The sequence below is a fragment of the Atta cephalotes genome (assembly GCF_000143395.1).
Source record: "Atta cephalotes unplaced genomic scaffold scaffold00004, whole genome shotgun sequence".
NCBI classification, from domain to species: domain Eukaryota; kingdom Metazoa; phylum Arthropoda; class Insecta; order Hymenoptera; family Formicidae; genus Atta; species Atta cephalotes.
In genome coordinates, this window is record NW_012130068.1 from 7,752,853 (window position 1) to 7,770,269 (window position 17,417).

The 17,417-nt window shown below is 33.1% G+C and overlaps 2 protein-coding genes across 2 annotated transcripts; one reads left to right on the top strand and one right to left on the bottom strand.

The window, feature by feature from the left end:
• Positions 1 to 860: 860 nt before the first annotated feature.
• LOC105626042 (organic cation transporter protein-like) lies at positions 861 to 9,216 on the top strand. The gene is made up of 9 exons (XM_012207354.1): positions 861 to 1,111; positions 3,912 to 4,122; positions 5,618 to 5,876; positions 6,114 to 6,306; positions 7,032 to 7,250; positions 7,326 to 7,540; positions 8,029 to 8,204; positions 8,313 to 8,485; positions 8,642 to 9,216. The coding sequence occupies exons 1-9, from the start codon at positions 861 to 863 to the stop codon at positions 8,745 to 8,747; spliced, it is 1,803 nt and encodes a 600-aa protein (XP_012062744.1). The 3' UTR covers positions 8,748 to 9,216.
• Positions 9,217 to 9,845: 629 nt separating this feature from the next.
• Positions 9,846 to 17,046, bottom strand: LOC105626043 (solute carrier family 22 member 3-like). The gene is made up of 9 exons (XM_012207355.1): positions 16,772 to 17,046; positions 15,388 to 15,583; positions 14,407 to 14,665; positions 12,760 to 12,952; positions 12,201 to 12,306; positions 12,020 to 12,123; positions 10,918 to 11,132; positions 10,653 to 10,828; positions 9,846 to 10,234 (listed from the first exon to the last, which is right to left on the bottom strand). Exons 1-9 carry the CDS (start codon positions 17,044 to 17,046, stop codon positions 10,010 to 10,012), a joined length of 1,749 nt encoding a protein of 582 aa, XP_012062745.1. The 3' UTR covers positions 9,846 to 10,009.
• Positions 17,047 to 17,417: the final 371 nt, after the last annotated feature.

The window sequence follows — 17,417 nt, forward strand, 5'->3', positions numbered from 1 at the left end:
GTTTATATCAATCATGTATAACTTTTTAGCTGACTTTTAGCTAACTTTTACTTTTTTTGCAATTTTTTTTCTCCAGTGTGGAGAAAAAAAAAGAAAGATAAACCGTGCAAGAAGAACAGATCTATTATTTCATGTGACCATGCGACCTTTTTTCCGTCACACTGGATTTATCATACTATTAACAGTTCGTCGAACTGCCATGCCCATTTCGACTCGATAGTTAGAAAATCCTTTCTTTCGAGATAACTTACAACTTCAATGTCCATTTGTCATTTAGTATTTAACGTAAAAATATTATAATTATTTTAATATTATATAAGTATTTAATGTAAAAATATTAGGTGTGGGAAAAAGTTCGTGGCGTTTTTTTAATGCCATCCAACGGGAAAAACGCCACGAACTTTTTTCCTAATATTATAATTAATGACAAAGACCAAGGCTCCTATTCTTGAAAAGAACTGTATATGAAAAATTAAGCAATTATTATTTACAATTAATATATGTAACATATACTATAATGTTTCTCTAGTTTTTTGTATACATTTCTTTTAAAAAATCGGGCTCCAATTACATGTGCAGCATTCGCTATGTCGTAATAACGGTCTTTTGTTTATTCCTATTAGTATCCTTTTTCGTGCGCTCGTCGTCACACACAAATCCGCTCGGCTCATTAGCGGCATAATGAGGTATCTCATCTCGTTATCACATTATGTATTTCATTCTTTGTTCCTGTCTCACATTCTAGCAAATGGGACCTCACGTCCACGTGAATACCTACGATACTCGGCGACCTTTTTTCGTCGTAAGTTGCAATAAACTCTAAGGGTGTCTTATTGTCGCTCTTTCCAGATACTACGACAATGACGGTCATGGTCGAGAACACGAAAGTCGAGGAGGGCAACGGTCCCGCGAAGATCGAGACCTTCGACGATATCCTACCGTACGTCGGCGAAGCGAGCAGATACCAGTGGTTCCTGTTTATCCTACTCCTACCATTCACCTTCGTTTACGCCTTTTTATACTTCGCGCAATTCTTCCTCACTCTCGTGCCTGCTGAGCATTGGTGCATGATACCGGAGTTAAATCATTACAATTTCACGGATTTCGAAAAGTAAGTTTAACAAAGAAATGCAATTCTTTTAATATTCTCGATATTTTATGCATTTATATATACATTCAAAAATCAAAGATAAACCTAAAGAATGTTGCACTTTTTGTTAGCAATGTGGGTCTTTGAGTTTCAGTGTAGATTTTTATGTTATTCCAGATTGTATAAAAATATGAATGAAAACAATTCTTGTGGAAGCTTTAACAACGAGTTTTTACCATCATAGAAGTTAGATTTAAAAATTATCTATTAATAAGATTTTAGTTCGTAATTGCGCGACTTACGAAATAAACGATAAAACAACGACAAAGAGATAGATTTCTTCATTTGCATTAAATATGACTTAATTTACATCCAAATAATTCTGTCCCTGTGTTTTATTTATTTGTTACAGATTTAAATTTATCTATCAGAATTTATAATTAAAACATCAACTTTGACAAAGTCCAAATTAACTGACCGTTAAATATTAGGTGTGGGAAAAAGTTCGTAGCGTTTTTCCCGTTAGATGTAACGGGAAAAACGCCACGAACTTTTTCCCACACTTAATAATCATGAATAAAAATGGAATATTTAGATGTTTACATAATTAACACTTGCGTGGATTTTTGAGATATATGTATCTTTGTACAAACGAGATTGAATGACAAAAGATTTCCCAAATTAACAGTGCACGAGACAGTTTTGTAATAATGAGGAATGAAAAGTGGAAAGTTGTGAAATTCTCTTCATCCTCATTTCATAACGACAGTTCAAGTCCGGTCGGTTCGAGCTGACCAAGACCTTGGGCCACGGTCGGCTTGACTTATATATAGATTCACCCTTGCGTGTTGTATTTTTTGTATATAGTTTGCATATAGTGTGTCTCAAATTTCTTACACTGTTTTGTCTTTTTTACAGAAACGATACCGAGAATTATTAACAATTAACGATCTTTAAAAAAATTCATGAAAAATTCGAAATACCGCATTTTAAATCGCATTAATAAATAAATTTAAATTAAATTAAATTTAAATTAAATTAAATTTAAATTAAATTGAATTTTAAAAATTATCTATTAATAAAGTTTTAGTTCATAAATGCGCCACTTAAGAAATAAACGATAAAACAACGATAAAACAAAGAGATAGATTTCTTCATTTGCATTAAATATTTAATTTACATCCAAATAATTCTGTCTTTCCATGCAAAAAATGTTTTTCTGAAATAAGAAATATGATTACGCCTAATTATATTATATTTTTTGTAAGCTTTTTTCCATAAACGTGTTACACAAATGGATTAATTGCTTTTTTTATCTTCTTTTTTACAACAGAAATTACAAACGGACGTGAGTGAGTCAAAATCATTTATTCGACAAACGAATAATTTCCAAATTCTAATAAACATGTTTTTCATTAACGTAATTTTTCTGTATTTCTAAATATTTCAGAATAATCTAATCATCCAGTATTTTTAGTACAATACGTCATATGGAGATATATAATTGAACCAGACTGCATGACTGTTACGTAGGAAAATCCGTCGTTGCGATTGTACGTGATTCAAATCACTTGATCAATAGTTTCTCCGTATTTGAAGTTACAGAAAACTTGTTTGGTTGTCGACCTCGAAGGGATTTCTCGGGAATTTCACGAGAGAAACAGAGAGGGAGAAAGAAAGTAGAAGATGGAAGAATCTCTTTTTTCCATTGAAAAGCTGCCTGGGAACGTAGATACTTTTCACTCCTTCCTTTCTTCCTTCTTTCTTTCGAAACCGCAGAGTTTCTTTGGGAAACGCAAAATGTTATTAAAATTAATCATTATATGACTTAAAATGATAACCGCCAATGAAAATAAAAGGAGATAAGTTTGATAGATCTAACACTTCGGAGAAATAGCAGAAAATTGTGCCTCTTAAAAATAAAATTGTTATTTTATATCTTCCGTGAGATTTATGGAACGTATAGAACGCGTCACATTTCTCGGGCAAAAATGGTACGTCCCTAAAGGCAATATCGAAGAACCTATCTGCTGTCGCGTTAGCATATAAACTCGCACGTAACACTGGTCGTAGATTATAATAAGTTTGCCATTTATTTGACCCAAGTCACTCGGTTTTTTTGTCGCTGGCTTTATTACATGCGCTATCAGAAATTAGATGGTATTATGCGTCATCCACAATATTATGCGGAATAAGCTTAATCTTATTAAGAAATAAGAATAAAATCGGTATTCATAGTCGGTTTCTATTTTAAAATCGTCTTAAGTAATATTAAATTTAAATACTAGAAATTTAAAATACCTACGGTCGAAGCTGGATCTTCATTGCTTTAAATTTTAAGACGCAGTGCTTTGATTAGTTGTGATACCACAAGACTGAATTTAAGATGATCTTGAATATAAAAACTGATTATGAATATCGGCCTAAGATATTGACTAATCATAGGGTCGGTTTTACCAACTCTGATTAATTTAATCGATCAATTGTTACATTGGAACTGACCAATTGCATTTGCTGTTCAGTAGAATTGATTACAGTTAACACTTAATCGACCGATTAGGTTAATCGGAGTTGGTGAGACCGGCTCATCGATCATTCAACTGTGGTTGTTGCAAGAATCAATCATAGTAAAATATTCTCCTCACATTCGACTGTGATTGGGCAATTGTTACAACTATAACTACTTACAACTGCGCTTACGCAATTGTAGAATGGACTTTAAACCAAGCTTACTCCGTATATTGTAGATGATGCACGTTAGAAGCGCATATACAGATTTATTGTTTTCTTAATGATTTTGTTTACGTCTGGATTACGACAGGATTGCGATAGGGATACCTCCAGCTACCAACGAAGAATTGAAGCTGGAGAGCGTCACATCGTTCTCGAGATGTTACATGTACGACGTAAATTATACCGAGCTGCTCGAGCAAGGTGTCAGACAAGCCAATCTGTCATGGCCGATAGTCCGATGCAAGCAAGGATGGACCTTCAACCACACAATGATAACGTATGCCTCGATCGCCACTGAGGTATCTAAAACGCCATTATCACTCGCCATAAATCACTGTCGCCGTGACTAATTGATTAATTTATCGACTGACGCATTCAACAAGATGTCAAAGATGTGGTTTAGCACTCCGCATTTTTTATCCTTTATATTTTTTCGCCAAGCGCGCAGCTTTATTGTAATCTTTTTATACGAAGCGAAAAAGAAACCGATATCGAATAATCGTTCATATACTGGTATATTTTTTGATGTTGCGTAACAGAGAGAGAAAAAATCGATTACCATATTGATGACGTCAGCGAACAATTTATTAGTACTTTTCATCAATATAAAGTATCAATATAAAGTATATCTTTGCTTATACGTTAATTGACGCTATTTGCTATCCAATGCAATTCAATCTTCTTAATATTACAATTTTATAAGGATAGAGATGTACTTGATACAAATTATTTATACAATAAAAATTTCTTCTCGGTATTCTATCGCGACATATCCTTTACAGAAATTTAATATTGGAAGGCAACGATTAATTACTTTGAATATTAAAAACATTGTTGTTCAGTACTTTTTAAAATTCTTAGTACGATTGGATCATTTGTGTTCTACACATTTATTTTCTTTAATATACTATTTACAAGTTTCACAATAATTAACAAGATATTAATTATTAAATATCGCCGAATATCGATATTCAATAATTTTTTACTGAAGTACTATCAATTTTATAGAAAAACAAATGGCAAAAATGATTTATTTTCTTCTTATAGAGAATTTTCTGAGAATTTTTTAAGAATTTTTTAGTATCGCATTTTCTCATGTTTGGTAAAAATAGTTGCCAATATAAAAAAATGCAACACTAAAAAGTTAATAAAAAAATTCTGGAAAAATTCTTAGAGCTCTATAAGAAAAAAATAATTTTTGTCTTTTGCTATTTTTCTGTAAACTTGATAATACTCGAGTAAAAAAGTATTAAAAATCAATATTTGATTATTTTTAGTAATTGATATTTTGTTAATTGTGAAAATTACAAAATGGTAGAAAATTTTTCGATTCAGTTTAGTCCGCTCTATCACTATGCGACATATAAAGTACTATCTAAAGATGTTAAAGAGTATAAGATATAACACTTAATTTTTATATATTTATTAAAGTGATAAAAATTAAGTTGAGACACAAATGATCTATTGTGTGTAATAAAAGTGTGTGAAAAAATTTTCGATGTACTAACTCTCTAAATTCTTTGGAATGGAATCTCATTCTAAAAAGCGGCTCAATTTTTAATCTTTAAAATTGAGATTTTATTCTTCAAAGTAAAATTTACTCTAAAACTTTTAGAGAGAAAAAGGTTAATACTCAAAATAAGTAATTTTCAGTAGTAATTGGCCAATATAAAAAATTGAATTTCTATAAGGGATCCACCTACAGATTCTAATAAATAAATGTCGTGATGATAATATTATTAATAACAGTAGATAATCTCTTCGCGATTATAACAATATGTATCATGTCGCCAGCTCGAATGGGTTTGCGACAAGACTTTCCTCGGTTCCGCAGCTCAGTCAGCCTTCTTCGTTGGCAGCATTATCGGTGGCCTGATATTCGGCTATATAGCTGATCACTACGGCAGAATCCCAGCATTAGTATCTTGCAACGCAGTAGGTTTCTTTGCCTCTATCGCGACGGCCTTCTGCAATAGTTTTTGGTCCTTCTGCGTCGCAAGGCTAATTGTCGGTTCATCATTCGACAATTGCTTCAACGTACTCTTCATTATCGGTACGTATCGTCGTGATCGAATGAAAAATTATGAAGAACTTAAATGAATTTTCTGTCCAAATCAAGCAGCTTATTAAGGAGATATGAATAGGTATTTTTATAACTATTGATCAATAGCTTTGATTAAAAATACTTTAAATTTCCGATTTGAATTCTGAAGTAGAATTTTCTATATATGGATGAAAATTATTATTGTGATACTTCAGTCATCATTATTGACGATAACTTTGATCGCAGTGATCGAGTACGTCGGTCCGAAGTATCGAACTCTGGTGGCAAACATGTCCTTTGGGATTTACTTTGCGGCCGCCGCTAGTCTCTTACCATGGATTGCATATTGGATCGCAGATTGGAGAATTTTAAGCGTTGTCACCGCATTCCCGATGATCGTCGCTTTCCTCGGCCCGTGGCTTGTCCCAGAAAGTGCACGGTACTTGTCTCTTATTATTGTATAGAATTTGTAATAAATTAAAAATAATAGACTCTTAATAAAAAACAATAGACTAAAAGAGCAATGAGAGTATAAATGCAGGTCATAAGGCGCAAAAGATACAATTTTAAAGTAATTATAATTATAAGATTAAGAATTTATAATTACAAAGTCACTGCATACAAATATTCGAACGTTTTGACTTTGGAGTCATCTTCAGCGAACATAGATCGGGTAATGGTTTACATCCCTCGCAGAGTAATTAAATAGCCAGTCATTCGGATTCTAAAGTGGAATCTATTAAAGTAATTGTCGAAATAACAACATCTATATACAATCAGAAAATAAGATCTATTTTTTAAAAGAAATTTGTAAGTAATAGAATGACTCGCCGTACTGCAACGCAAGACATATCGACAAAAAAGAAAGAAAATATGAATAAAACAGAATGTCTGCATGAATTTGTAATATAAATTATCTTGTATGAAATAAAATTATTTATTTATATGCTGTATAGTATTATTAATAACAGTAGGTAATCTCAAGTATACATACGTGTGTGTGTGTGTGTGTGTGTGTGTGTGTGTGCGTGCGCGCGCGCGCGCGCGTGTGTGTGTGTGTGTGTGTGTGTGTGTGTGTGTGTGGATTCTGATAGATACATAATAGTTCTGTTTTTATTATTATTTATTCTGTATTCTGTGTTCTGGTTTATTCTGTATTTTTAGATGGTACATCATGAGCGGTAACATTGACAAGGCGATCGGGATGTTAAAAAAATTCGCGAAAGTTAATGGGAAGGAAGTCAAGCAGGAGGTGTTCGAGGCATTTGAAAAAAGTTGCAAGAATATAATCGAGAAAGATCAATCGCACAATCAGTACACGGTCCTGCATCTCTTCAAGTTGCCTCGACTGGCTCGCATCACTGTCATGCTTGTTATTTACTGGTAAGTGTCAGAGAGATTAGATTCAATCTATTTATCCTCGTTTGAAACGATTATTGATCGAATAATTGTTTTCAGGCTGTTGATCATTCTGGTGTTCGACGGACACGTTTGGAACATGAAGCTGTTGCACCCCGATGTGTTCACGTCATTCTCCATAGCCTCGCTGACCGAGCTTCCGGCGGCGATTCTTCTGGCACTTTTCCTTGATAGATGGGGTAGACGATGGATGGGTTTCGCTTCTATGTTCATATGCGGCGTATTCTCTTTGATTGCCATTGGTACTCCCGTCGGTAAGTTACATTATCACTCACGAATCTCATGATGTTAAATAAAATTTGTAGTTATAGACTTGTCATCATCAGGTTTATCCGTCTTCATCGTCAGAACAATACAGGAAAATTGTTTTAGATTGCAAACAAATATAAAAAATAAAACGAGAACCCGCAAAAATATGAGATCTTTGATTTTATCGATCTGTGATCTAAGTTTGTTTGGATCGTAAACTAGTATGGATCAATTGCTTTTTATTTTTCTTTGAGAATTATTGACATCAGGTTCATTTAGCAAAAGTCGGCCAATATTAAGTAGAAACGATTTTAAATCACAAATATAAGACATACGATAATAAACAAAATATTTTGATAAAGGGCCGAGAATAAAATTGAACAAATTTAAAATGAAGAAAGAATTGAGGCGGAATGACTGGTGAATGCGACTAACAAATGTAACAAATGTAACATTTACAAATGTTACATTTACATAATCCACGATATTTCAGGTACACTAACCGTCACCATGGCGATTTTGGCGCGCCTCGGTGTCAATATCGCTGCGAATATCGGTTTCCAATACGCGGCCGAGATGTTGCCGACTGTAGTGCGGGCACAAGGTGTGTCTCTAATTCACATTATTGGCTACATCGCTCACATCGTCGGACCTTATGTAATTTATCTGGTAAAGTATCACGAAAATCCGCGAGATCTTACTTGTACACGATATCGTAATTAATGGAATCCAGTGGCCAGGTCGATTAATTAAGTTAATAGTCATTATTTTTTTTAGGCTGATGTTAACCAAAATTTACCATTGATAGTTCTTGGTCTCTTATCGTTTTTTGATGCGTTCTTAACACTAGCGCTACCTGAAACCTTGGACCAGGATTTGCCCGAAACTCTGCAGGAGGGTAACGACTTTGGCATAGATCAAAGCTTTTGGTGGATACCCTGCATATCCTCGTAAGTTATCCTTTGTTTCGTTTTTTCTCTCTTTCTTCCTTCTTAATTTTTATCTCTTTTGTTGGATTCAGATAAAAAAAAATATCAAGATTCTTCGTATTTTTATCTCATAATAGTTTTACCTCTTTACTTACGAAATTGTTGAAATTGTTGCAGAACCCCGAAATTGAAGAAATCCTTGAGGAAGAAGAAGAAGGAAGGCATGACGAACGCGGCTTTCCATCACGGCAGTATTCAAACTATCGACTGTACGAGATTATAACGACCGTTCGCATGATAATTTAACAAATTCTTTTTGTTGTAAATATTGTGACCAAGTCGCCCGCGTATGTGATTTTATGTGTTAATTACATGACACGATGGACATGTCAAGTGCGCTCAATGGTAAAGTGGAATACAAAAACCAAGTAAGAATGCGAGATACAATTGTATCCATGTATCCAATGAGGTGCACGCTTGGATGGACACGAACGTGAATGCGCAACTTCAAAGTCGATGTGACTGTCTTGAGAGTGCCAGATTGCTTTTTCGAATCGTTTCCTCGCGACACGACTTTGACTTTCGATTCGTCGCTCTTTTCTGCATCCGTGTGTACAAAGCTATTTCATTAAGCGTAATTTTAGCGAGACTGAAGTGACGAACGAGCTGACTTATCCGTATCACGAGGATCGAGAGCAGTGTAATATCAACGAATCCAATTTTTTACATTATACAAAGTAAAACCTAATGTGCCAAAATGCCGTATTTTGTTTATTTGAGTAAACGTGAATATCGCGTACATGTAGATATTCATATATTCGTTTGCTACAAACTCAACGGAATTAAAAATTACAAAGAGTTCATCCCTTTGCTCATTGTTCCTTGTCTTTCTGAAGAACAACATCTTCGGTATATACAAGATAACTGATTTTACTGAGATATAAATATGAAGAATTATGTTGCTTTGTTATTGTATTTTTGGAAGAATACAATAAATGAACAAATTACATAAATGAACAAATAATATGAATAAATAAAAGAAATGCCTTCATTTTCTTGATGTATCATCAAGAGTTGTTGCGATAGCAAACGAATTAATTATGTATGTAAGTAGCTTTTAGATAATTTATAATTTATAATGTATATACGGCATTCATCGCATACACATATTTCTCATCTTTCACTGCCAAATATGGAAATTTCTTTGTAAATTGAAAGATGTTTATACCATTTCACTCATTGCTATCTAAAGATGATTAAGTAATAATAAAATAAAAGGACGAATTATTTTGACTTCTTGTAAAACTTTGCATTATAATGCATTTGCTTTCAAAAATAAATCCTACCAAAAAATGCTCCTCAATCGAAAGATCATTCTGACTTTATCTTTGAATTTTATTAATTTTATTAATAAATTTTATTAATTGTACAAATCTTAATTACTTATATTATCACGTACCACGCAACGCGCAAGATTCTTTCTTTCTTTTAATTATATTTTCTCGACGGTTATGCCGAGGTCTTATGTAATAAAAATTAAAAAGACTATAATTCGGTTGAATGATAATATCGTTGTCGATTCGAACGTGGTCGGGTAATGTCGCAGCAGGGTAGCGTCCAGAAGCTTTGTCCCTTTCCGAAGTCCTCTCCTTGACGTAGAGTCTGCGGGAGATCGCGACCAAGCGTTTCCGGTAGGAATAGTATTAGGGCAGCGGCTACAAATGACACGATGCTGATGATCATCATCGGCAGCCAGTACCAAATCTTGGCCTGAAACAATTTCAATTAATTGACTAAATATCGAGCGACGCGAATAGAGCTTGTATTTTTGTCTTCAATGAAAGATCAATATTTCTATCAATATTTATTTTGCATTGATGATATATGACGATTTAAACATTAATTAAATTGAAAGTAAATGCGATATAACATGCGATAGGATATTTAATATTCAAAGTTATAAATCGAATCAACTTTTTTAATCATTCCATCTCCTACATTTCAATACAAATAATATAGCTATAAAAATTTATAATAGAATATATGTTTTATATAATTCCATAATTATATAATATGTAAAACAGTTTTCTAATAATATTATTAATTACATATGCATATAATGAAATAGTTGCATCAGAATTCTATAACATCCTTTGTTCATAACTAAAGAATACGAAAGCTGACTTACACTATCCACCACATATGGCGCAATGGAATGGGCAATAATGCCAAAAATGTGGATCAATGCAACACCTTGCGTCCTAATAGGAGTCGGCAACAGCTCGGCGGCGTACTGAAGGCCCACATTGGCTGCCATATTCAGGCAAAATCGCGAGAGTACCGACATCGTCAGCTTCCCTGCGACTGAACAATAAAACGCATGAGATGAGAGATTGTGGCGCGATTGCGAACCGCTTGATTTTATTTGAAAGCCCGTGTGTGTATGTGCTCACTCGAGTGTAATAGCAGTTCGGCGAAGCTGAAAAGGCAAGTCATGGCCAGGGTGATAAATCCGCAGAATCGGCGACCCCAGCGGTCCAATAGCAACGTCAGCAACAGCCCGGCCGGCAGCTCGGTCGAACAGGCGAGGGAGAAGGATACAAACACCGAACTCGGGAGCAGCTTGAGGGAGTATACGTGGCCGTCGAAAGCTATCACCGTCAAGGACCTAGAAAGTACCGAAAGTACATCCGTAACTTCGTCGCCGTACGCGACGTATCTAATGCATTAAAGTGGAAAGTGGAATATAGCGTCCGTTCTTGAAGTAGCAGGGCAGTATAAATTTAGCGGATGAGATCTGATACTCCCCGTCAAACTTTGAAATTACATGAAAGAACGATTTTTCTGAAGCATGTAAGAATTTAGATGGATACAGATCCGAAAATAATTTTGTTTGGACTATCAAAATAATCATGTAGGACTCAAGCTGGTTGCTAGAATGTTAAAACTTTATACAGCATTATTAATCATGCTTTTCTACATCATTATTTTAATGATTAAACAAATTATTTTTAAATCTATATCTAGCTAAATTTTTATTTCAGTAAAACTTTTCCATATATTTCCGAAAAAAGAAACTTAAAATATATCTCCTCGCGAGAGATGGAGATATAATATCTTCAAAAATTAATATTCTGCGAAATCAAGAAAAATATATCAAAGAAGAAAGCTAAGACATTTTTTTGCAATAAAGTTATTTACAGGTTATAAGATGTTTATCAGCATTAGATTATTAAGATCTTTCTAAGATGCTTATGAGCACCAATATTATTAAATTGCCTGTCAATTTAATTTGTGATATTACTATACTTCAGTTCTGTTAGAATTACGTTTCAAGATAGAAAATTAAATTCGGCATATACTTTACAAGATTAAATATAAATATATAAATTCACACCGAATTATTTAAGCACTAAAAAAGATCTAGCTTATTTAAAGCCTTTATTTCCTATTTCCATTTGTTGTGTATTCATATTATGGTAAAAAGATATTTTATTTGATAAAATTTATAAAGAAGAAGACAATGAAATGAAAAGGAGAAATGAAATTTCTTACCAAAAGAAGATTAGTAGAATAGTATTTTTTGCTAAACGCGGTGACTTCAGAATATCAAAGATGGTCGCACTTTCTCTCTGAGTATCAGTTGCGGTCAAATTTCTCTGTAAATATGATAAGGTGATGCACGATTTGTGTCGCAGATTCACGTTCCAGCTTTCTCATTATCAATCTTACTTACGACGAAGATCTCGAAGATGCGCGTGTCAGGGCATTTCTTGTTGATCTTCGCTATCCGCTGCAACTTCTGCAGCATTTTATCTATTCTGCCGTTGGCGACGAACCATCTTAATAGCAAAACAGTGTTCTACATTTCAGCGGAAAGTTCGAAGAACGCAGAACGGATAACAGTGAAACTAACAATGAACTTACAACTGTATGAATTTCTAAGAGCGATGAATCTTTAGAAATTGCAGCGCTGCGTTTAAGGATTGTAAATCTCATTTTGATAAAATTTGATTTATATTAAAATATGTATGTAAAATATGTAATATGTATAATTTGCAAAATTAATTGCGCTTTGATTACTGCGTCGCACTCGCGTTAATCTTGTTCCTTTATTCTCATTTAAACATTGCATTCATTCAATTTCAATCGGAGAGATATGAAATCCTTTTCCGCAATGTTTTGATTACAAAGTTATGTAAATAATTACTATATATTTATAATGGAAGTTTAATTTGTGTGAGATTGAGAAGATTGAGTGGAATAAATTGATCATTCGTATCATATTTATTTACCGAGCGCTTTCAGGAAGAATCCATGGCGTAATAAAGACACTCATCATCGGGATTGCGCTAACATAGGCGAAGAATTTCCAGTTTGCGACATAGTACGCAATCCATGGCAGAATTGTGCTTCCAGCAGCGAAGTATATGCCGAATGCAACATTAACGACAAGGGTTCGTCTCTTCACGGCCATGTACTCGAGCACTGGCGAGATTCAGGATTTGATTCATTAAACCAAACCAAAATAAAAAAAGTATCGGTATATTCAATTTAATAGATTAAAATAGCATGCAATTTCTTCTAATAATCTTTCGGAATCAGTACTTAAAAAATTATATGTTCCTTGTATCTGAAGAAGAAGCCATCACGTCTCTCTGCCGAGAGACTAAAAATAAGAAAAAAAAGAAGAACACCTGCAATTAATAGATCACACAAAAAATTTGATGAAATTACGTATAAAATGAGTTGCGCGCCATAATATTTGCGCCCACAAATATTTATGAAACACATCTTTCATCTCAGGCAATTTTTTTTGTAATCTACACTCAATACCATTCATTATAATGTACGGACACGTGCGCATATTATTGCCATAAAGATCTTAGTCCAGATTTATATAAGATATTTTTAAAAAATAAAAACTACTGCGTATCTTCACATGTAATTTTGAAGATATCAGAACAGAATTCTCTTATTCATACACAGTTTTTCTGATTAACTTGTGATTTAGATTTAATTTCATTTATTCTAATGATAACGTAAAAAAATTGTATTTTTCTAGTTTCTAAGTTATGTTTACCCAGCAAATGAGAATGGATTAAAATGGATTGAAATTTTTTTCTATCCGAATGCGTATTTTAAATAACAGATACTTTTTTTGGATTTAATTAGATTCAATTGGATGCAATTTTTTTCTATCCGAATGCGTATTTTAAATAACAGATACTTTTTTTGGATTTAATTAGATTCAATTGGATGCAATTGGATTGAAAAACTGCATTTCCTATTCAAAATTTTGAATTGAACAGTATTCACAATGTGTGTTGTGCACAGAAAAAGCTAATGTTATTTTTAGATTGAAAAGCAGATATGCTCTATGCAATTCCTATAAATGAATAAAAATGCATTCAGAATTGAAAAGTATTTATTTTAACATTCGTGAATCAATATTTCTGAAAATCTGAATCCATTTCAATTCATTTCAATCCATTCTCGTTTGCTAGGTAATCATTAAACTAAGTAGTATTGCAATGATAACTTTAAAAACATTTACAATAATTACAATTATACAAAAATAATACTCAACGTTTTATTTTCTATAAAATTATCAGTTTAATGATTAAACTAGAAAAATTTTTTTTACAATTTTCACAATTTTTGCATTATTATCAGATCAAGTCTAAACACACAAGTTAATCAAAGAATGAAAAAGCGAGTCTTAGGATGGATTTAGACCTAAATAAAAAAGCAGAAAGCAGAAAAGCGGCAATCAATTGAAGAATTCACACTGATAGTCGCTGGTTTCAGCTTTCCGTGCTATTTACTGCTAGCTCATGTTTTGATTGGCTGCTGCTTTTCTGTCAAGATCTGAATCTACCCTTAGTGTAAACAATACAGACAATTATCGCGTGGCTGATTATTTCTTGTTGATCGCTCACCGATAATCAGTGGGATGTTGATGCAATTGTCGAAAGCCAGACCAGTGAAAAATCTACAGACAGCGAAGGACCAGAAAGTATTCGCACTCGCAGTTGCGATCGAAGCCAGGAGTCCGATGCCATTGCAGAGCATTAAAGCAGGGATCCGGCCTCTGTGATCGGCGACCCATCCGAAGAGCAAGCCACCGACGATGGAACCGCAGAAGAAGATCGACTGTGCCATCGATATGAGGTACTCTTGGTCACATACCCAATCTAGCTGATCACAAAGGGTCCAGAATCAGTGCGTGAGAAATGCAATGTGTATTATATGATGTTTCTACATTTCATACAGGAATTACGTTTTATTTTTATCTTAGTTAGTAAACAACTAAAAATAATGTAACATTAATGATTGCGTTCAGCAGAGTAAGCAGTTTTACAACTGTTATAAAATCTTTAATATAATTAGTTTTATATATTTAGATAGTGAGAAACTGGAAAAAACTAATTATATTAAAAAATTTTATAACAGTTGTAAAGCTGCTTTATCTGCATCCAACGCATTCAATTTTACACTCAACAATGTATCTGTTACAATATGTATTATATTGCATTTAGTATATATTGCTGAGAGTGCAATTATAACGCATTGATGTTATATTATTTTTAATTAGTGTTTACTGAGTTTTTACTATTCCTTCGTCTCTCATCGGATTTTATTGTTTTGCAGTAGATAATGTAGATTGAAATTACGCAAGAAATGCAACGTTTTCTGCATTTATGCATCTACTTGTTATGCAAAATTTATTTTCTTTGTCTCTCTCTTGTCTCTTGTCGATTATTCACATATTATTCTACAATGGATTACGATTGGAATTACGGGAAAGAACGCTCGTAATTTCAGTTAATCGCACAACAGTTTCACAAGAGTACTCGCGAATCTTGATTCTCTCTTCCACATATTTTATACATACAGTAACGCACTCAAAGATACTTCACCTCAGTCGCTATGCTAGCATAAGGGATCTGCGTGAAATTGTATTCCCATTGGTTGCAATCCACGGTTTTGTTTGCCTTCCATTCGATCGAGCGATTGTCTTTCCTACGATTTACAAAAGCGAAGAAATCCAAATCCCTTCGATGGCATTGGTCGTAGTACGGATAATTCTGCGACCTTGGTACGCCAATCTCCACTCTGAAAATATTGATTTCTAATGTACGAAATATATTTATATTTTTAAAGATAAGAAAATAATAACATGCTTGCAAAGGGAAAAATAAACTTTAAAGCCACTTTTAAAACAATTTTGTTCCTTAATCCAAAATTTTTTTATAAATTATAGATTCATACATTATTTATAGTAATAATTATCAACGCAGCATAATTATGTGTGGTAATAATTTTTGATTGAAATCTATAATCAAACAATGAAATGTGACAAACAATGAAATAAATTGATGGTCAATAAAATCTTAATTAACGAGCGAAAATCTAGTGATCATTCGCAGTTAAAATATATAAATTGAGAGTATTATTGTCGTCAACGCATCAATTCAAATGAATTCGATTGACGATAATAAGATACGCTCAGTATTAAGATCTTGTCTATTCTAAAACATTATAATTTATATTTTGACCACAGACTTATTTAAATAGATTGCTGACTCAATGCGATAGAAAGAGATAAATCTGATTCCAAGCTGTCCTTTTTTGTATAGGTATGCGTTCTGTCTGTGAGTATCGTGTGAATTTATCCATATAATTTATACATATGTGAGTGAGAAAATTTAAATATGTCGTTGCCCAGCGTTGTCTTCAAAGATAGAAACAAAGTCTTTAGGCAGACTACTATCTCTACTTATAGAAGTCCGTGATTTTGACTGTGAATGATCACTAGACTTTCACTTGTTAACGAAGATTTTGTTAACCATCGATTACTAATTAATAGACAAATCATATAACTGAGAACAGGGACTCGTCAATGGAAAAGTCATAAAAATCTATATGTAAAAACTATTACATTTCTGCAACAATAGAAAGACATTTCAAACACAAGAATCACCTCGTTTCACCTTCGTTTATGATTTTATTATAGAATTCAATCACAAAAATCGTTATCACACGTAACTATGTTGCGTTGGTAATTAATTATTAGTATTATTTAAATTTGCTAAAGATTGACCTGTGAGTTCCAAAACGTATTTTGTTTAGTGTAACTTGATAATTTTAATTGACATCTGAAATATTGTAGCTCGATTACTGACCGTTAGTTAATTTAATTTATTTATTGCTTTGAATAATAATTATGTTAGAAGTAAGATAAAATATATAATTTTGTTTTGGGATCTTAACAAATGCCATTGCCGCGCAATTAAATTTTACCTTTCTTCCTGCGTGAGGTTTGAAGATATTAGTTCCTCTATCTTGCACCAATGTTCCTGCGGTACCAGAGTAAGAAAAAACTGCGAGAAGTACAGGGTGGCGTATGCTATGCTATAGGGAAGCAAGGCCAATAGAAGCAGCCATTGATATCTACCAAAGTCACCGACGTACGGCAAGATATCATCGAAGGTCTCTAACTTTGACCTTGTCAATGTGACGCTTTCATTCGAATCTGCAGTATCTATGGGATTCTTCACGCCATTCGAGTTCTTCATTGTCCTGAGGGATGATTAAGATTTGATACGCTAGATTTATATTTAATGAAATTGAAGAAGGGAAAGAAAAAAACGAACTCAATAAACTATACTAATAAAAGAAAAAAATTGTTTGAAATATTTTACTAATCTCAAATTGTATGGAAACTCAATTTAAAAGATATATAAGAAAAATAATGTAAACTAACTGTAATTATACAAAACTGAAACTAGACTATGTATATCTTTTTTAATACGCAAGAAAATATTTATTTTACGGTGAAAGAAATTCTTGCTAACATTGTTTAATGTTTGCTCTATAATATAAGTGATATGTTGCGCTATTTAAGTAAATTGAGCAAACATCCGATAAAAATAAGCGGATTCTATCA

Excerpts from the sequence above, each read along its gene's own strand:
- LOC105626042 (XM_012207354.1), top strand. The coding sequence starts at position 861 with ATGACGGTCATGGTCGAGAACACGAAAGTCGAGGAGGGCAACGGTCCC. Across the intron at positions 1,112-3,911 it reads AATTTCACGGATTTCGAAAA|GATTGCGATAGGGATACCTC; the intron begins GTAAGTTTAACA and ends GGATTACGACAG. Across the intron at positions 7,251-7,325 it reads GTCATGCTTGTTATTTACTG|GCTGTTGATCATTCTGGTGT; the intron begins GTAAGTGTCAGA and ends AATTGTTTTCAG.
- LOC105626043 (XM_012207355.1), bottom strand. The coding sequence starts at position 17,046 with ATGAAGAACTCGAATGGCGTGAAGAATCCCATAGATACTGCAGATTCG. Across the intron at positions 14,666-15,387 it reads ATGCTAGCATAGCGACTGAG|CTAGATTGGGTATGTGACCA; the intron begins GTGAAGTATCTT and ends CTTTGTGATCAG. Across the intron at positions 12,124-12,200 it reads GCATCTTCGAGATCTTCGTC|AGAAATTTGACCGCAACTGA; the intron begins GTAAGTAAGATT and ends TCATATTTACAG.